Source organism: Phaseolus vulgaris, chromosome 4 (genome assembly GCF_051622355.1).
Source record: "Phaseolus vulgaris cultivar YP4 chromosome 4, ASM5162235v1, whole genome shotgun sequence".
Lineage (NCBI taxonomy): Eukaryota > Viridiplantae > Streptophyta > Magnoliopsida > Fabales > Fabaceae > Phaseolus > Phaseolus vulgaris.
The window spans coordinates 49971286-49990053 of record NC_143501.1 but is presented as its reverse complement, the minus strand read 5'-3'; the positions used below and the strand labels follow the sequence as shown (position 1 = coordinate 49990053).

The following is an 18768-nucleotide window of genomic DNA, read 5'->3' as shown; positions in this document are numbered from 1 at the left end:
GTGTTCTATTTTTCTCAACTAAATACTTTATGATACATAAGATCATCTACAAATCATTTTGGACAGAAAATGGCTTGTATATATATACTCCAGGATTTAGCATCAAAATATAATATGGAATAGAAAGAGTAATTTTGAGAGGGTTGCTGCTTAAATTATAGGGACGCCAAAGAACACTCTCCCTATTCCATCTATAGGATTTACATGCTATCTAAAATCTAGGCTACTAGAAGTACATTTCTAAGAACGCTTTATAGCATATTCAAAGAGGCAACATACAAGAATATTCAGCGTACATCCAATACTCGCCTCTAGAAATAAAATCTAGCCCATTGTATATATTTATGCAGAACAACAGTTTTGAGGCTTCCACGTCAAGTCTGAGTAGACATGGAATCAAATAAGCAGTTAATCCATACTAACAATTCATTGATGGAACAAAAAATTCTTTGATCTGCCTGACTATGGATTTGATCCCAACATTTTTGTCTGCAAATAAGAAACAATCTACAAGTACAGCATCGATAGTATGTACAATTGAGCAGTTTTACCAACGCTACCAATAATCTCCACAGGAGCATTTTCCATCTTTAAAATGATGGAATCGCTTGTTATCCCTAACAATTAGCTCCCTTCCAACAATCTTGGACATGATTTTGATTGCATTGTGGCAGTCCCCACAGATACGTAGGTTCTTGATGATTCTAAGTGTAGTCCTCGGGGGTGTACTGATGAGACCATAAGCAATTGCCAAACGTTCGCTATGATACTGCAAGGCCTTCTCTTTTTCCTCCTCATCAATGTCATGGAGGACATATCTTGTATCAGGCACATAACCGGCTTCTCTCATCTGCCCACTCAAACCTCCCAATTTCTCGTGAGCCTCTTCTTTATACGGAATAGAATACCGATACTCACTCACCCTATTCTTCTCCTCTAGCATGTTAATATCATGCTGCTTCTTTCTTGGAGGCATGGCAAGTTCATCAGCAATGCTTTTTGAAGGATCAAGATACATTAACAACTCCTTTGCACGATCTTCAAGATCTAAATTTCCGTGTATTCGAGCCAAATTTCGAAGAGACTCCCAACCCTCAGCTCCAACCTCAATTGGTATCTTCTCAATGAACTCCTCAGCTTCATTCAATCGACCAGCATTCCCCAGAATGTTTACAACCTCCAAATAATGCTCCATGCTAGGAACTATTCCATTCTCCTTCATGTACTCCAAGTGTAAAAGCCCTTCTTCCACAGCTTCTGCCTGTGCACATGCAGCCAAAACCAATTTAAAAGTTTCCCCATCAAATGGCACCCCTGCTTGCTTCATCTTCTGAAAAGCCAATAAACCATCACGCGCTAAACCATTAGCCGTGTACCCACCAATCATCAAATGCCACGAAACGGTATTTCTCTCCTGCATTTGATCAAACACTCGGCGTGCATCCTTCACACTGCCACATTTGCTGTACACTCCGATCACCCTGTTGCTCAATTCAACGTCCCCACGAAAGCTCGATCTTCTCAGGAATTCATGGACCCTTTTCCCCAATTCAAGCGACCTTGTATTCTCACAAAAATTCAGGAGCGCAAGATAAACACGGTAATCAGCAGCAACACCTTGACCCATGAGTTCCACCACTTGATCGTGCTTACCCTCTTCACACAGGGCCACCAAGTCCACATTGAAGGGTAATGGGGCTTTATGGTTTTGATGATCGAGCTTCAATGCAGTTTCATTGGGATGGTTCTTCCCCTTACGCAAAGGAGGGGTTTTGTGAGTGAAACGACTAGTGTTGGTGCCGTTTCGGCGCCTGCTGGCATCATGAACGGCGTAGGTGAAGATAGGAACGGAGGAAGAGGAATGGGTGAAGAAGATGGAGTTTGCTGCGCGTGAAATGGGTCCCACAGAAGCCATTGCTACGTTGAGTTTGAGCTCCATGCTTGAAGCTATCGGAAAACAAAATATCTTCCATTGTAATAATTTGTATGCATCTTATAAATATAATAAATTATAAGAATTTAATCATTTAAATTAGTATTTTTATTTTCGTATAAAATTTTATACTGTATTTTAATTAATAATAAATAATGGATTGAAAGACAATAGGACATAATAAAATGAAATAAACATATCATTCTGTTATTTATATAATTTATAATAAAATGAAACAAATACTCTTCTATTTTATCGTTTGGAAAAATATGACATAGATTATAATCAAATCTTAATTTCTATATCCTTTAAAAATAATTTATATTTTAAGATAATTTCTACCTACCTGAAATTTATTTAATAATGAGAATTTTGTGTATATTTATTAAAATAATCACTAAAGCAAATGTACACTAATAGAATATGAAAAAAATCAGCAAAGCAAAAGATGAAAACTTAACAGAAAAAAGTACAATATACTAAACTAAAATAATAAAGTAAAATAAGAGATGATGGTTGTAAAAATTAAGCAGAAAGTTAGAATAACGATAAACAATTCACTTTTTAAATAATTTAAATCTGATTTTTCAACTATTAACATCTGACACATCTTTTAAATCATGTCAAATATAAGTATTAAACAAATATAACTATACGAGTAGGATACTAATTGATTAAGTATAAAATTCAAAAAAATATTTGTTGAAATTTGGCAATTTTAGCATAATTTTAAAAAGAAAAAATATATTAATTTTTTAAAAATTAAAACTTGTATAAATTTTTAATATGATTATAAAAATAATGAACAAATCATTTTGAATTAGAGAAGAAAAAAATCTGAAACATATTTGATGATGAACAATTTTCATTCCTAAAATACAACAACTAGTATTACATGTTTCCTTGCCTTCAAAGAATTATAAGTGAAATTTCCCTAATACAAACATATTTCATTCTTCCAGCATCTATCTGATCAATGCATTTTGTGCTGCAAGAATTTTTGTTATCAGTTGTTCAGTTATGAAACTCCAAGTCATCTAGCAGGTACATCCCTATGATTTGCTAGCAGCAACATTCTCTGTCTAAACTTCAACTAACTCATTTTGGTTTAAGCATGGCACCTGTTATGCAGAAATTCTGCAATGCCAGTTATTTCTGATTTACATGAAAAGATGCACGAGTTCTTCTCCCTTTGTGCTCATGGCACCTTTTTCTTCCTTTAACTGGTTGTCTTGTACAGGCAGAGCCATCATTTAAGATGATTCCACAAATTGTGTTTGAGATACTCTCATCCACAGGACTCCCTACCAGTGTTTGTAGAGAATCTTCTACACCATGGCTAACATTTTGGTATCTGTATCCGTTGCCCCTTTTTTGAACAGATGCACCAATTCTCCTCCCTTTGTGCTCATGACACCTTTTCCTTCCTTCAACTGGTTGCCTTCTGCAGGTGGAGCCATCATTTAAGATGATTCCACATATATTGGTGTTTGTCATGCTTTCATCAACAGGACTCCCAACCACTGTTTGTGGAACATTGCTCTCTGACTTGGCTACACTGATTGCTTTGGCAATGGAAACATTAGCTCTCATTCCTTTGTGTTCAGAACACCTCAATCTTTTCTCAGCTGGTGGCCTTCTACAAAGTAAACCATCACCCAATGAAACTCCACAGATTTTAGCATTCTCCTGTTCCTGAACGACACCACTGGTACTTTGAACTATCCTAGGACGTGATCTGTTAAAGCTGAATACTCGAGTTAGGAAATTATAGCTGCCATTGTCATCATCCTGAGGTAGCTTGCAAGATTTAATTCGGATGCCCACTTGCTTCTGAGTGAATGGTAGTAGCACTTTGGCCACATCTGAAAGTGTTCTGGTGCCTGAAGCAATTTTTTTAAGCTTTTGAAGAATTTCTTCAGGCCTCCGGATACCATTATTGCTTGTGTTCCATGCATAATCAAATGTTCTGAGCAGCTGATCTTCTGTTCGCAGGGCATCTTCCTTGTTTTGAGTCTGCTCAACAAAAAAACATTTTTTGTTCATGAAAAAATTGCATTTCTTATTCTGTAAGATGCAAATGCACATTTCTTCAATCTTGGCAGCAAAATTTCACAAAACACAAAACACAAAAATCCACATCAAGTGCATCATTTTGTTAACAGTAACATACTAACATATCAAAACATGTTCATTGGAAATCATATTGATCTTATGTATTGAAAGAAAGCACATGAAATGTGAGATTTGTACTAACCGGAGCCCATCGATAAACGATTGAGAATCCTTGTGAAAACACTTTCTGAAACAAGGGAAGACCCTTTTGGAGAGAAGAATCATCTGAAATGGCACTTTCCAAGTGAGCTCCTGTTCTGCCATAACACTGGAGTCTTGTTCTCACATTGTCAGCTTGTCCAAGGTAAACCACCACAATGCGATCAGGGTGAGGGGCAAGCTTGGAAATTTGACGCCCCAAACCACCACCGGCCACCGCAATTCCAAGCTCATACACCCCTGGATTCGATTCCTGAGGGAGGTTATGAATCCTGTATCTTGCACACCCTTCCTTTCCTCTGGAATGATCTTCCCAATCAGAAGGGCCAATCAGAATCTGAAACCAAAGCAAAAGCAGCTCGTAACAAGAACAGTTGAAAGGTCCACACCACATTCCATGTCCATAACAACCTCGTCAAATCAAACAACCATTATCTGTCTCTCTGGGAAATAGAGGATTTTGTTAACACGAAAGAAAAACAAACACAGATTCCATTCACATGATTAAGAAGCATTAACACAAGACATCATAAACAGAACAAAGAACAGATTAAAACCTTCCAATGGGAGAAGCTGGAATCGTGCTTTGTGCGGTTGCATTGTTCCCTCTTCAACCTTGTGACGGCCACCGCCGCCATCACTCACTAGCGCCGTCACTCAGTGGATGAGTTATGGCCGTTGATGAAGCTGCTTCCTTGCTTCTTCCATCAGAAGCTTCCAAATCCAATGCTTCTTTTTGTACTATTTTATTGACCAAAGTGCCCTTCTTTCCATTACATCTTTCAAACTGTGACCATTATTTATTATAGTTAATAATACATTATTATTTTTACATTAATAAAATATTATTGTTGACTTTAGTTTTGATGGAAATATTACAACATGAACCAATTAGAAATGACATTTAATTAATATAACTATTATAAAAATAATAATTACACCATTAATGTATACATCATATATTTTCATTATTGTGATGGTTTGATGGCTTTCATGATAACAATATTAAATAATTCAAAAAAGAAATTGACCAATAATATTTTTTACCGTTATAATATGTAAAGTATTAGAAATAATAAGTAGTATTTGATAAATATACTTTTTACTGTTAAATTCGTTTTTTACTTCTCCCTAACATAATAGCCTTTTATGGAAAGAAAAAATATACTTTTTACTGGTATAATTCAAATTCATTATTTTCAAAATTTTGAATTTTTTTTTATCTACAAGTTCATTTACATATATTAACTTTCATTTAAAGAAGTAAAGTTGTACATGTTTATTAGTAATTATGGGTATAACGGACCTTTTGACTTGAATTTGTTTTTGGGTTCAATGAAAAGAGAAATTTATAATTTTAAGAAAAATAAAAAAAAGTCTTAATTACTAAGAAAGATGATATAAATTTTAGTTGATAAGGATAATCGGATTTTATTTAACACATAAAAATACTCCCAATCTAATGGTAAATAATTATTCTTTCATTAAGTGACTATTTGTTCTTTTTGACTAATTAATAACAATAAATAATGTTTTTAATGTAAATTTTGGGAATAAATGAAATAAAATGGGGTAGAAATATTCATTTTAATCCTTGATATTATTTCTAGTAATTTTAACCTTTCACTTTATTAAAAAATTACTTTAGTTCTCAATTAAAACAAAACTCATAATCTAAGTGACCTTTCCATATAAAAGAAGGAAGATGCATAGTGCACTAATGAATTGAAGGAGATGAAGAATAAATGGGAAAAAAATGGAAACTTGAAGTACAAGAATTTTTTTTTTTTTTTTTTTACGATTTAAAGTAAAATCTAATTGTCACTCTCCCAATAAAGTTCATATATTTAACTAATTTAAACACATATTTTAGTAATGTTAAAAACATATTTCAAAGTTTAATTTTATTATTTTTCACTTTAGATTAACTATTAAATTTGAAAATGTAAATACTTTTAATTAGTAGAATAGTTAAGTTGTTTAATAATGTAAATTTAAGATATTGGTAATTTTAATTCTAAGAAATTACCTTTTCATTATAAAACTTAAGTGATGCTTTGAAAATTTCCATCATTAGAGCTTTTATGCATGATGTATGATATTATTTGGCTTGTGTGCTTAATTTTGTTCATTAATGATGTCAATACGAGTTTAATTTATGTAATTATTTTAGAAGTTTATTTTAAATAGTACTAATTAAGGCTTGTTCTTGATAGGTTGGATCTTGTTTCAAATTTCAAAGATCCAAAAGAAGAAGAAAATCTAAAAAGATGAAGGTGATGAAGTTGAAACATGGATTTTGATGAAGTGGTTTATCTTGTGGCATCATTCCATGAGACATGGTTATTCATATTGTTATTGATTTTTTTTATTTTATTTTTATAAAATTGTGATGTTAAATATTATTATGCAACTTCACATCTAAATTATACTAATATCTTAAACAACAACCTCACACAAAAAAAATATTATTAATTAAATTGTTTTCATTGATGTCTTTTTTATATTTTTCCTTTTGGTGAAGAATGATTATATAAGATAACAACATATCACCAAATGCACATGTACTAGTAAGGGTCGACCGACCAATGTCATGTCTTTGTCCCATTACTAGGCCGACCAACCTGAGGCCCACGCCCATTGGGTCGACCGATAGTATAAGTCCAACTGCGCTCAAGCAAAGTCAACGAAGTTAATCCATGATTAGAAGCTAGGTAATGCGACCTTAATCGCGATCCAACTCCCTAATCCAACCTAATAAGGAAAGCCCACTAAGGTAGTATAAATAACACACGTTCCAAGAATGAGGTATGTCATTATCTACAGTACCCTAACAACCGAGTGCGAACCCTTTGCTGACTTGAGTGTCGGAGTGTTTTTTGCAGGTACTCCCATTCGGGAATCACTAGAAGACCGATAGTCGAGGCTAGAAAGGAAAGGTGAGGAATGAGTAAGGAAGTTGAAGAGCAATACGACCAACAGGAAGGAAGAAGACAAATTTTCTCAATAGTTCTCTGGGTCCCAACCCTCACACTAGAACCGCACATATCCAATTTAAAAATATAAAGATTTTAATTAATTTTTTTTAATAAAATCACTATATGGAATTAAATTTATTAAAAATTTAAAACTTAATTTAACCTAACAAAAGAATCTTTACATGTTTCAATTTACACATTTATAATATATATCAAAGTTTTTAGTTTCAAGAAATTCAAAACGTATAAACAAATATAAAGCTTTGAAATTGAAGATTTTGAAAATTTCTTTGAATTTTCGTCTTCATATAGTTTTAAATTGTGTTCTAAGTTTTAAGTCCACCAATAATATGCTTCATTTGTGTTCTAAGTTTTAAGTCCACTAAAGCCCTTGTAGAGTGGCTGAAAGAAACAACATCATTGAAAATGTTAAAGTGAATTCAGTTTCAACCAAATTATAATCAGTGTTTGCAGCAATGGAGAAATAGTGTGGTGATGTTGGAAATGAAGGCAAAGATGTCGTGGTGGTTGCTGAAAGCAAGCAGTCGCCGCCGCTTTTCCCTTTCTTCTGCGCTTCATCACCGTCGCTTCTTCTTCTTCTTCCCTCGTATGTTTCTTTTCATTCAATTCATTGAAATCTCTCTGTTTCTGCTTTGACTGTAAGTTGTTTGTGCAGATGTTGCAGAGAGGGAGAAGGTTGACACTTCCACACTCACGAAACCAAGTTTTATCCACCCTTCTGCCGCTGTTCACTCCGATGCCCTCATCGGCAAAGTACTTCTTCCTTACACTTTCTCTCTTTTTTCAACCCAATGGTGTCTGTCTGTCTTTTCTTATTCTTCTGTCTTCCCCTTTTCTTGCTTCAACCAAAGTTTCATCCTTTTCTGCTGAATTGCTATTGGGTAGTTGAAATTACAGTTAGATGTGTATCACACTTTAATAACAATGTTGTTCATTCATCAAACATATTTTCACTTCTTAATGGATATTGTGCTTAGGGTGTTTCGATTGGTCCCTTTTGTTCTGTTAGCTCCTCTGCAAAGCTGGGGAATGGTTGTCAACTGTATCCTGGAAGTCATGTTTCTGGAAATACAGAGCTAGGGGACAATTGCACGTTGATGACGTGAGTTCAGTGTTCACACCTAAGATCACTGTTTCACATAAGGTTTTGGTCTGCTGAATAATACTTTTTTGTACCATTATATGATAGTGGTGCTGTTGTTGGTGATGATTATCCTGGATGTACCGTCATTGGAAGCAATAACACAATAGGATATCATGCTGTGGTTGGTGTCAAATGTCAAGACATGAAATACAAGGTATGCTTCACATAAACGGGTGGAGGTTTTTAGATTTTTTAGTTTCATGGTTTTTGTATTGACATTGCTAACTGTGTTGTTAACATACACAGTCATTCCATAGAATTTGATTAATGAATTAAGAATCGTGCTGTCATTGTTTATTGTGTTATAGATATGTGTAACATTTCTTTACTCAGGAAAAATATATATTGGGGGGTGAGGGTTGTTAAGGTTAATTGAAAATGCTCAAGAAAAGTCTATACACAGTGTTTGACTTTCAGTATTTCTACTTGAGAATCTTGTCAAAATCCCCACAAGGTCTTCTTATTAATCACTCAACTCAACTTGACTATATTTTAAATATGTATGTGTATTGCAGAAATATTGAAAGACCTTTTTTCCAGAAACAAAGCCTTAAGTATGGCTTGGACGCACTTTTATCTGTTTTGTTTTGCTTGAAGTTATAAAATGCGTTTCTGTTTTCAGTTATGTTTTGTTCTTCTCTTCCCTGAGTTGCATATTTATTAATTTTTCAATCCATTCTTAATTGACTGGTTTCGAACTTCAAATGTTGTACTGTAAATTTTTCCTTCACAGAGATGCATGCTACCAAAGCAGATTAATTTAATTTCTTTTTCTTCCAACTTGAATGAGAAGTCTTGTTCAGTTATTACAGTTTGTTTTTATTCTGGACACAATAATTAAGCTTAAGCTTGTTCAAAGAGTCATAGGAATGGTATTAATTAAATCATTAACATCACCCTCGACATGAAAGTTCATTGTGTTTGAAGGATGGATACATCAGACTACTGTGCTCTTCTATACCATGTTAAGGAGCTAATCATAGTAAAAGCCTAAGCTATTTGGACAAAGTGCATGTATTAACGTTGTCTTCTTCTGGCGATAGTCCTCATTATTTTTCCTTTGTGACTTCGTTACTATTTGCCGATGTACTAAATTTCTTTGTGGGTGCAATTTATGAGAGTTGTCAACATATCTATTTATTTGGAATATCTTGCTATTTGCAGGACATTATTTAACTGGTTATGTTGTGCATCCGTATTAACCCGTGTATGAATCACTTTCAATGTATTGTTCTTGTTAAGGGTAGAAAAGTTATGTCATTCATATCTGGCTTATTTTTGAAAAATATAAGTTCTTTAATGTGCCTATCATACAGCCAGAGGATGATTCTTTCCTGGAAGTTGGAGACAATAATGATATTAGGGAACATACTTCAATCCACCGATCTTCAAAATCAACTGATAGGACTGTAAGAAGACGGTTTTGTTAATTTTTGATAGTAAAGAAAAACAGAAATTTTCAGACACAAAGTACATGTATCTTTTCATACTTACCATGGTCATATGATCAGGTTATTGGTAATGGAAATCTTATAATGGGCTCTTGTCATATTGCCCATGATTGCAAGATTGGTAACAACAATATTTTTGCTAACAACACTCTTCTAGCTGGGCATGTTGAAGTAGAAGTAAGTTCTGAAACCTAAATCACCTTTTTACGATAAATTCTGCTTGTTATTTTGTTGTGTTTTAACCATGGAATTTAGAAAATAAACTAAAACTCTTCGCATGTAGGACAATGTTCACACTGGAGGTGCAACTATTGTGCATCAATTCTGTCATCTTGGCTCTTACTCGTTTCTTGGTGGTGGTTCTATGGTAGGTTTATCTTTTAATCTCAGTATTGAAATAGTCTGTTTTGAGACAGAGATATGATTTTTCCACAATCATGCAAGATGTTGTACAAAATCTAAACAGGATCTAGTTATCTAGTGCCTGGGTGGGACCAAACTACCAAAGCTTGTGGATGGCAAGGAGTATGTAACTTGATCACCTCTTGGCAAACACTTCAGCTACTACCTTGGCTTTATAGGGATGTTTAAACAAAGCTTTACTTTGAAAGTCTGTCCACTACAGTTAAGATTGCTTCATTTAGACTTAGGAAAATTTGATAGAGTTCTAAATTCCACGAGGAAAGTCAAAGACAGTTGTAATATCAACTGAAAATGAAGAGATACAGAATGATACTCCTCCTAAACACAAACAAGTACCCCGAACATTTGAATCTACAGAGAAATTCTCAGCCCTTTTTGTTTTTTCTAGTATAAACCTTGGTGTTGGCCATTTACCAGCTGTGTATATAACAGTATTTATATAGAAGTGATCTTTTCTTGACCTTGGCATTCAGTAATCAATACCCTTAAAGAACTTGTTAAGCAAATACCTTTTTACCATGCCAAATTGATTTAGAACTACTCAGGTATGCAACTACAGTGTCATGTTCTTACATAAATGAAGGTTACACAAGATGTCCCAAAGTACGCGATGGTAGCAGGAGAAAGAGCAGAGCTTCGAGGTCTTAATTTAGTGGGCCTTGCACGATGTGGATTCAGCACTGCAGAGGTTTGATCACTTTTTAAATTTAGTCTGCTTTAATTATATTTTCATCAATGCTAAACAACTCTTTTGGGTAATGCTTCAGATCAGAAACCTGAGAACAGCTTATCAAAAGATATTCATGTGCGTGGATGCAAATGCTAGGTCTTTAGAAGAAAGGATTGCAGAAGTGGTATTATTTGTGTTTGTCTATTTCGTTGGTGAAGTATCTGGTGTCTTCCTTAGGGTGGATTTCTCATGGTAAACCTATTCTGCAGGAGCTGCATGAAGAATTGGTACACGTTCCTGCTGTTCGTGCTATGTTGCAGTCTATTCGCAACTCCTTTGCAGAAAATCGTCGTGGAATATGCAAGATTAGACACTGGAATGTCTCTTGAAGCATGCTGAGGTCACTTTATATGCATTTTTGTGCTTGACATGCTCATTAGATGTTGTGAACGACAGGGTTTTCACCAAGAAGCCCACAGAAGACAGTTTACAGTGAATTTAGTTTACGTTGGAGTTTGTTCTTTTCATTGTTATACTATGTAAGAGTTTTGTACAGCTACTGAATATCATTCTGAACCCAGGAATCTCGACCCTATTCTCCATATAATACCCTCACTTTGCATAAATTGTCACTTTTCTCTCCATCAAGTTTATCTTGAAATGCATAAAATTTCACGGTTGCTGATTTCTCACTACAACTAATTTCTTGCGTATTATAATATTTAAGCTTCCAAAAGGACCAGAAAGCTAAATTGCACCAGAAAAATAAACAGAATTACAATTTTACAAAGCAAGCTAAAATATATTAACAAAGGATTGAACCCCAAATTTGAATGCAGGACTGAATATTCTATACATCATTCTAAACAAAAATTATACTGCGCATTTGAATGCAGTTCTATTTCTCATATTCCAATTGCACTATACAAGTGTGTTGCAGATTTTTTTATAGACGAAGAGTGATTAGACACAGAAAGTTGAAGAAATTTTCTGAAATTGTACTAAATATATATATATATATATTATACATTTATACTTTTTTTTTTATATAAATCGCTTGAATCACCCAAACTTATTCTTTTTTGGGTATACTAATACCAATAATAATAAAAACCTAGTTTTTACAATTTTAAAAATGACCATATTTCTATATTTAATTTACCTATCGTTTTTTTTCTCATATTTCAATTGCACTATAGAAGCTGTACTGTTACACTCAACTATGTTGTATTCTGTGAAACCTTATCCTTGAGTTATCCTCAGTGATGGCATCACTGCTCCTAGCATCTCCTCCTCCACTCTCCACCCAATTGCACACTTCCATGTCTTACCTTTCCTTCTCTCACTCCCAAACTCTCTTCTCGCCACTCTCCACTCCCTTCCCTTCCCTCTCAGCGTCTGCAACTTCCACTCTCTCCCCAACCCCTTCTGGTACATTCTGCAACACTAAAACTCCATTTTTTTCAACAACTTTGGTTTAGCATGCACGAATTCTGACACCCCATTTCCCAATTTTATGTATTTTGTTATCTCCCAGTGTACTGCGGCAGAGGGGACAGGAAAACTGCAAAGGGAAAACGCTTCGCCCATTCGTTTGGGAATGTAAACTTCTGCTCCCATTTTCTCTTTTCTTTTTTAGTTTAGTTTTAATGTTATGCTTTTCTTGGTTCTAATATTGTAAATGGGATTATTATTAGGCGAGGCCAAAGGACAAGAAGAAGGGTAGAGGGCCACCAAGGATTTATGCTCCACCGGCACCTTCCAAGAGAGACAGATTCGAAGATAATGAGGTGGTGAAGATTGAAATTGATGAGTCCCTCTTTTCTGGCTGATTTTATTGGTGAATTGTATTTTTTGGGTCTTTTTCTCCAGCATTATTCCCTTGCATTCTTATACTTTTCAAAGGATTTTTTTATTTCCTGCAAAAGTTCGTGCTCTCAACTGTACTTTGTTGATAACATGTTCAAAATTAAACAACTATATTCAGTATGGGCTGGTGTCTTAATTGTTATGAATGTACTGATATGGATGGTTGCCTTCCTCTCTATGTCTATGTGTGGGTGATCACAAATCGACTAGAGATTAAGATATTTCATTATTTATAAGTAGATGCACTAGGTTGGTTTTATGAGATTGAGTTAGGTTTAAAGTTCACTTTTTAACATGTTATCAAAATTATTTAAAGTTTATCCTAACGAGTGTTTGTTGAGTCTATCGTGCCACTTTGACGATTTTTAAAGTAATTGTCAATCTATTGGTGTTTGTGAGTGTTGCCACCAGCATTGGACACACAAACTGAATTCTTAGCTCTGTTTATTTTACTCTACAATCCTTCATAAAATATTGCTACTTTGGGAAGATCTACCTTTCGGTTCATGGGAGATATGCAAAACATTAGAATTCAAAAGCACTTTTCTTTATGGTGAGTGGTGTCGGTTGCCTTTTCCCTTTTGCTTGATCAACATTAAAATATTGCTTTGGTAGAGATCACAAATTCGTTCCACTGGAGGAGTCAAATAGGATCATTATGACTAATGAAATTCTCTCTTTCAGTGTTTAAGACAATTATGTATATTTGAGATTCAATTTCAAGAATCAAGACTATTGGTTAAACTACAATTACTTCAAATAATTTGATCACATTCAAAATACAACTAAAGTGGTATGTTTGGCAAGTTTGCAGATACCAACATCTAAGTATCGAGATTATTGTAAAATGCATATACAAGAAGTCATGGACAATTTGGCATATAAGAATTACTCATGAAAGCTTGAATCAGGATTCTATTCTGACTAGTTTAATGTTGGAAGATTTCTTCCTTTATCACTTTTCATAGCCCTAAAGAGAAACCAACAAGGAATATATACATAGTGAAAAATGTACTTACAGGAATAAGTATTATGAAGATCAATTTATAAAAAATACAAAGAGGATCAAACCCAACCCCCTTTATAGTGGCGGAAAAGGTTTTCTGTTTGTGCATTTTTGAAGGCACTGCACGCAATTAGATAGACCCAGATGAGGACAACAACTGCCACCATCAAAAAGATATTGGCTTTCCTCCACTCTTCTCTGAGATTCCCCAGAAGACCTGCCTTACATGCATTGCAGTTGTAGCAGAGTTGATTCTGGTCATTAGTCCACAAGTAACAATCAGGGTCAACCATTGGATTCACAGGATTTATCCACAGTATGGGGTTCACATAATTGTATCCGCAAGCACTTGGAGGTTTACAGCATCCTGACTGTAATACGTGAGCAGTGGATTAACATGACTTCTATTTTGTAAGAAAAATCAAGAGATAGGATTATATTACCAAATACGAAGAGAGTTGAAGTATAGAATATGTTTCATGTCTCTCAAAATTTGTCTTAGTCTTTATACTTTAGAAATGGTAAGTTTAGTGTTTCTACTTTTTAGTAATATGTGAATTTCATCCCTCGACGTAGTATTTTTAAGTTTCAGGAATAAGATATTGCTGATAAAAAAAAGTTTCAGGAATAAGATAGAAAACCAGGTCCCACCCACTTCGAACATCACAGACACTCTTCTTTCCCAACTCCAACTCCTGTTGTGCTATAGAGAAACTTCACAACTAAGCCACTCCAAAGGGAAGGATATCATGTTTCACTGATCCCTAACAATCTCATCTATAAGAAACCTTATTCTTATTAATGAAAATTCTAATTTAGCAATTTAAAAGCCATGAAGTCCAAGGCTTATTGGTGTGAATCGCTACATTAGTTTTAATAAAGATCAGGAGTCTGAAAGGCGTGGATTTAGAAAGAGAAAGGACTTAGCAGTCAACATATTGGTTATCTTAACTATAACATGGTTAACAAAGTGAATCAGTGTCCTTGTTTATCTTGTATAAAAGAAATGGTAGGAGAGAGAGTAACCTGCAAAGGAGAGATATGCGAGTTGAAGAACTGATCAGCAGATATGTAATCCTGCGTGAGCTTAATGCAGACATTGGAATGAACCAAACAAGTGGTTATCTTGTTCCAACTCCAAGAAGTGGTGACATGGTTCCTTAGCCAGGGGGAGAAACCATGGAGCATGGACTCCTTGAAGCCTTTTCCGGGGACATAGTAGGTTCCATCAGGTGTAGTAACGATGAAAGAAAAGAGGAGGATGAAAAGGAGAAGAGCGATGAGGATGGCCATGCAACAAAGGTAAAAGGCCAAGAGGCCCTGCTTGTTCCAGTAAGCACCGACAAAGCCAGCTAGAGAGACAAGGAGTACGAGGAGGCCAAGGATGAGGACGTGCCAGCGGAAGTTGTGGATGCACTCGTTGTCTGGTTTGGAGGCCAGCCATACACCTGCACCTATTATGGGAATTGAGGCCAACAGGGCTATGAAGTTCAGCACCACAGTGATGTTGTTGCTTACTCCCATGTCAATGTCAATACAACAAATGGGATGTTGAATACTGCTTTTCTAGTTTGCAAAATGTGTTTTTGTAAACTAAACTTCACAGGTTGGAGTGTGTGCAAGTATGAAGATGGCTTGTATTATTCTTTTGGAATCAGAAGAGGAGACTGAATTGGACATAGATATGCATAAATCTCCTTTGCCTTTGTATTGTCACAGCTTAAAAGTTCACTTTTTATTATTATTTTCTATTCTTTTACAACTGTATTAACTTTTTGATTTGAAAAAGGATACAAATAACAGAAAAGGATGCATATAAACAACTCAAAAACTCAAGAAATTAAAGTAAAAACCTCTGCTTTCTTTGTTATTATTCATACTGAAACATAAAAAGGAAAAATGAAACATGTCCTCCTATTACATTTTCTTTTATGAATTTAAGGTTTATGTTGTGATGGCCGTTGGTCATATTCTTGATGGATTCAAATCAAGGACCTTTTTCACCCAACTTGGTCTTGCCATAAAGCTCCAAGTAGTCTCCATAACGGTTTCACCAACTGGATTATAGAAGATGTTCCATTTTTGTCAGGTTTGACTCTGCACCACACTTTTATACAAGCTATTGCTCAACACTTCCACTTGGTCACCTGTGTTCACAAAAATGGCATTGTTCTTGGAGGAGGAATCTCCACCCATTTGCCATCTTTGAAGTCATCTTGGAGCAATAGGATGATCCCACCAGCATCTGTCTGCTCTCTAAGTCCTCTAACCAGTGCCTCTAAACAATAGTGAATATTAATTAGCTGCTTCACCTTATCCATTAGGTTCTTGCCACGTTCATGGTTCATAATCTGCACAAGTACAATTGGTGAAAAGGAGAAAAAGGAAAAGGTGGTGGAAGGAGGAAGTAACACATAGATAATTCTCTTTACCAGAAAGAAACCCCATTTCTGACAAGCTTCATGCAAAAGTGCCATGGTTTCATCCCTTTTGTCTCCATTGAGAGTACTGAAATCTATAACAGGAATAGCCACCTTTTGGCTGAACGAAAGCAGGGGCAATAGCAAAGGAAAAAAGGTTGCACAATGCAGAGAGGGAATGAATACCTATTTTAATTCTTTTTTTTTTTCTATTTTAAATTAAATTATGAATATATATTATTATATTATTAAAGTAAAGTTGTTAAATCATTATTTTATTTTAGTGGGGTTGTAAAATTAATTACTGTTCATTTAAAATTTATGCAATTTGTTGCTTTCAAACTTGACTTTCCTAACACTTCTTCTGTGCATCAACATTCTAACCTAGGCATGCTTGTATCACACAGGTTTACATAAGGTTGTATTACGACACAAAAATTGAGATGACAAAGTTCATGCTCTTTATTTTCACCACAAAAATGCAATAAATTAGCTGTTCAAAAAAACTTTATCCGAATTAAATCCACTTAATTATAATACGATAATTATAAAGGTTAGAGTAGGCTAATCGGACACTAAGAATTTTTTAAAATAAAAAATTATTAGAATATAAGATGTGATGTTTAGGTCCATATTTAAAATGGAAAATAATTTTATATTTAAAATTAATTAATGATAGATAACATGATAAGTTCATGAAAATTTGTCACATTAGAAAACTTTTAAATTCTAAAGATAAGAACCAAAGTCAGAAAAGAGACTCTCAAATATTAACTCACAAAGAGATTTTCATTGAATATATTCAAGGGTGAGTTTAAAAAGAAGGATGATCTCTTTTATAGAAGTAAAGTTCATCCTAGAAGAAGAAGAGACAACAAAATTGAATTAACTTTGTTAATCAAGAGTTATCTCTTCTAAACATGATTGGTACATGATAATCTCTTAAAATTAGAGAGTGCATATGAGTAGTTCCTTGAATATAGGAAAAAGTAATTATGACTCTTAGAGAAATTACATGTTAAACGTCTATCTACTGATACAAGAAGACTCTTGAAAGGTTGAAATGATTAGATAAAAGAGTCATACTACTTCATGTAACTTAAAAATGACATGTGGTAGTTTAGAAGTTCCAAAAGACACTCTTAACTTTAGGAGTTCAAGAATTTTGTCCAAACTCTCTCAAGTTCAAAGCATGAGGTTCTAACTTCTCTTAAATTCATCTAAAGACTAATAAATTATATATTTACATTCTTCTATAATCTCCTCTTTCAAAGCTTGGATTCTCCTCCTCTTAGTCTTTGTTGAAATCTCTCTTTTATTTCTTCTTTGTCATGTTTCTTGTGTTTACCCCTCTTTAACTTTCTTTTGTCTTTTTTCAACAAACTTTTCCTCATCCTTATTTATATTAATATGTATGTTGTTTTTGCATCAGACATCATTGGTGAACACTAGATCTAATATTTGAAAAGTTGCATTTTCAAATTTTAGTGATCCCACTTAAATTTAGTTTTGAAGACATTACATGTATGGCATGGTGAGTAACGTAATGCAGTATTGGAATTTGGCTGATATCTCTTAAAAGAATTGCAGATTAATGGAAAAGGCAGCATAAAACAACAAATTTATAACATGTTTAATACAAACACTAATATTGATACGTCATGAGTGACACAATACGTACAAGTTTTAAACACTTCAAAATGACAATGAGACAAGAACATATGTGTATCTGTAAAGCATGTGACAGCATTTATTTTTCCACCAGATCATGTGCTTCTTCTTATGCCATTACTAACTTCTTCCATTTTTCCTGCTAATCTTCATACCAGAACTGCATACTTCTTCTCTATTCATCACTAAATGGTTTGTTTTTCCATGTGTTTCACCTAAAACTACAAAACCGTTATGAGGTGAGATTTGCATCCACTTATATACTATGATAACGGTCCGATAACAGGTGATCTGACTATGATAGATTCAAAATTACTCTGATACCATATTAAAAATTAGACTTTAAGTCTAATTCAACTTCATAAAATTGACTTATGAAATGAGGTTTACACCCATTTATATACTATGAAATGTTCTAGATCTCTAACCAGTTCTTCCTCTTCAAGGAATAATTTGTCCCAATCTCAGAACAATATCAGTTCGGAGAACCTCTCTCTTCTGGTAGCTAGTCCTTGGTGAAAAAGTCTTACTGTGTTTTCATGTATATGAACTATATATACTAGTCATGAATGGGACCAATATAGTAAGAATGTGTATGAGGTGTCTCAAAATGGACAATTTCGTTTTCAGTTTCTTATTATGTTTTACTTCTAAGAAAGATTAATCATGAAAAAAAATCAATAAACACTTGTAACACGACAATAAAAAAGAAAACTGTTTCACTATAATAGACAAAATATAGCTAAATTAGCTGATCTTAGTTTAATTATCGGACAAAATGAAAATGCGACAAAAGATACAAGACTGGTCCAGTTTCATGTTTTGGCGTTTACTTGCTTTGAAGATATTGCAGAAATAACAGATGGCAATTTAATGGACAAAATTAAATGATACATGCGACAAAAAAA

At 34.2% G+C, this 18768-nt stretch overlaps 6 protein-coding genes across 11 annotated transcripts; 2 read left to right on the top strand and 4 right to left on the bottom strand.

Annotated features, from left to right (window-relative positions):
- Positions 1–312: 312 nt before the first annotated feature.
- Positions 313–1978, bottom strand: LOC137838140 (pentatricopeptide repeat-containing protein At2g15690, mitochondrial). The gene has a single exon (XM_068647380.2). The coding sequence runs from the start codon at positions 1937–1939 to the stop codon at positions 557–559; it is 1383 nt and encodes a 460-aa protein (XP_068503481.1). The 5' UTR covers positions 1940–1978; the 3' UTR covers positions 313–556.
- An 802-nt stretch (positions 1979–2780) lies between these two features.
- Positions 2781–4996, bottom strand: LOC137838135 (protein EFFECTOR OF TRANSCRIPTION 2). 2 transcript variants are annotated; one of them, XM_068647372.2, is made up of 3 exons: positions 4765–4996; positions 4191–4544; positions 2781–3949 (listed from the first exon to the last, which is right to left on the bottom strand). In XM_068647372.2, exons 1-3 carry the CDS (start codon positions 4843–4845, stop codon positions 3083–3085), a joined length of 1302 nt encoding a protein of 433 aa, XP_068503473.2. In that variant the 5' UTR covers positions 4846–4996; the 3' UTR covers positions 2781–3082. The 2 variants fall into 2 exon arrangements, with proteins under 2 accessions (XP_068503473.2, XP_068503474.2); XM_068647373.2 differs by having other exon boundaries at positions 4191–4650; positions 4765–4926.
- A 2524-nt stretch (positions 4997–7520) lies between these two features.
- Positions 7521–11520, top strand: LPXA (bacterial transferase hexapeptide repeat-containing protein). 5 transcript variants are annotated; one of them, XM_068647382.1, is made up of 10 exons: positions 7521–7792; positions 7871–7959; positions 8184–8308; positions 8396–8504; positions 9667–9759; positions 9862–9978; positions 10085–10168; positions 10808–10912; positions 10992–11078; positions 11164–11520. In XM_068647382.1, exons 1-10 carry the CDS (start codon positions 7681–7683, stop codon positions 11281–11283), a joined length of 1041 nt encoding a protein of 346 aa, XP_068503483.1. In that variant the 5' UTR covers positions 7521–7680; the 3' UTR covers positions 11284–11520. The 5 variants fall into 5 exon arrangements, 3 of the variants coding, with proteins under 3 accessions (XP_068503483.1, XP_068503482.1, XP_090157895.1); XM_068647381.1 differs by having other exon boundaries at positions 7862–7959; XR_016520609.1 differs by having other exon boundaries at positions 7533–7792; positions 7862–7959; positions 10770–10912.
- Positions 11521–11978: 458 nt separating this feature from the next.
- Positions 11979–12883, top strand: LOC137838134 (small ribosomal subunit protein bTHXc). The gene is made up of 3 exons (XM_068647371.1): positions 11979–12325; positions 12432–12496; positions 12592–12883. Exons 1-3 carry the CDS (start codon positions 12160–12162, stop codon positions 12724–12726), a joined length of 366 nt encoding a protein of 121 aa, XP_068503472.1. The 5' UTR covers positions 11979–12159; the 3' UTR covers positions 12727–12883.
- Positions 12884–13733: 850 nt separating this feature from the next.
- Positions 13734–15425, bottom strand: LOC137838133 (tetraspanin-2). Its single transcript, XM_068647369.2, has 2 exons — positions 14796–15425; positions 13734–14140 (listed from the first exon to the last, which is right to left on the bottom strand). Exons 1-2 carry the CDS (start codon positions 15291–15293, stop codon positions 13829–13831), a joined length of 810 nt encoding a protein of 269 aa, XP_068503470.1. The 5' UTR covers positions 15294–15425; the 3' UTR covers positions 13734–13828.
- A 365-nt stretch (positions 15426–15790) lies between these two features.
- On the bottom strand, positions 15791–17994 carry LOC137838915 (1-aminocyclopropane-1-carboxylate oxidase 1). Its single transcript, XM_068648124.2, has 3 exons — positions 17986–17994; positions 16202–16375; positions 15791–16120 (listed from the first exon to the last, which is right to left on the bottom strand). Exons 1-3 carry the CDS (start codon positions 17992–17994, stop codon positions 15923–15925), a joined length of 381 nt encoding a protein of 126 aa, XP_068504225.1. The 3' UTR covers positions 15791–15922.
- Positions 17995–18768: the final 774 nt, after the last annotated feature.

Bases quoted from the DNA above. Each gene is read 5' to 3' on its own strand.
- LOC137838915 (XM_068648124.2), bottom strand. The intron at 16,121-16,201 runs GTAAAGAGAATT...GTACTTGTGCAG, and splicing joins AGAAATGGGGTTTCTTTCTG to ATTATGAACCATGAACGTGG.
- LPXA (XM_068647381.1), top strand. From the start codon at position 7,681: ATGTTGGAAATGAAGGCAAAGATGTCGTGGTGGTTGCTGAAAGCAAGC. The intron at 7,793-7,861 runs GTATGTTTCTTT...TTGTTTGTGCAG, and splicing joins CTTCTTCTTCTTCTTCCCTC to ATGTTGCAGAGAGGGAGAAG. The intron at 9,979-10,084 runs GTAAGTTCTGAA...CTTCGCATGTAG, and splicing joins CTGGGCATGTTGAAGTAGAA to GACAATGTTCACACTGGAGG.
- LOC137838140 (XM_068647380.2), bottom strand. From the start codon at position 1,939: ATGGAGCTCAAACTCAACGTAGCAATGGCTTCTGTGGGACCCATTTCA.
- LOC137838135 (XM_068647372.2), bottom strand. From the start codon at position 4,845: ATGGCGGCGGTGGCCGTCACAAGGTTGAAGAGGGAACAATGCAACCGC. The intron at 4,545-4,764 runs GTTTTAATCTGT...CTTTGGTTTCAG, and splicing joins CCAGCTTCTCCCATTGGAAG to ATTCTGATTGGCCCTTCTGA. The intron at 3,950-4,190 runs GTTAGTACAAAT...TTTGTTGAGCAG, and splicing joins TCGTTTATCGATGGGCTCCG to ACTCAAAACAAGGAAGATGC.
- LOC137838133 (XM_068647369.2), bottom strand. From the start codon at position 15,293: ATGGGAGTAAGCAACAACATCACTGTGGTGCTGAACTTCATAGCCCTG. The intron at 14,141-14,795 runs GTTACTCTCTCT...CACGTATTACAG, and splicing joins CGCATATCTCTCCTTTGCAG to TCAGGATGCTGTAAACCTCC.
- LOC137838134 (XM_068647371.1), top strand. From the start codon at position 12,160: ATGGCATCACTGCTCCTAGCATCTCCTCCTCCACTCTCCACCCAATTG. The intron at 12,326-12,431 runs GTACATTCTGCA...GTTATCTCCCAG, and splicing joins TCTCTCCCCAACCCCTTCTG to TGTACTGCGGCAGAGGGGAC. The intron at 12,497-12,591 runs GTAAACTTCTGC...GATTATTATTAG, and splicing joins TCGCCCATTCGTTTGGGAAT to GCGAGGCCAAAGGACAAGAA.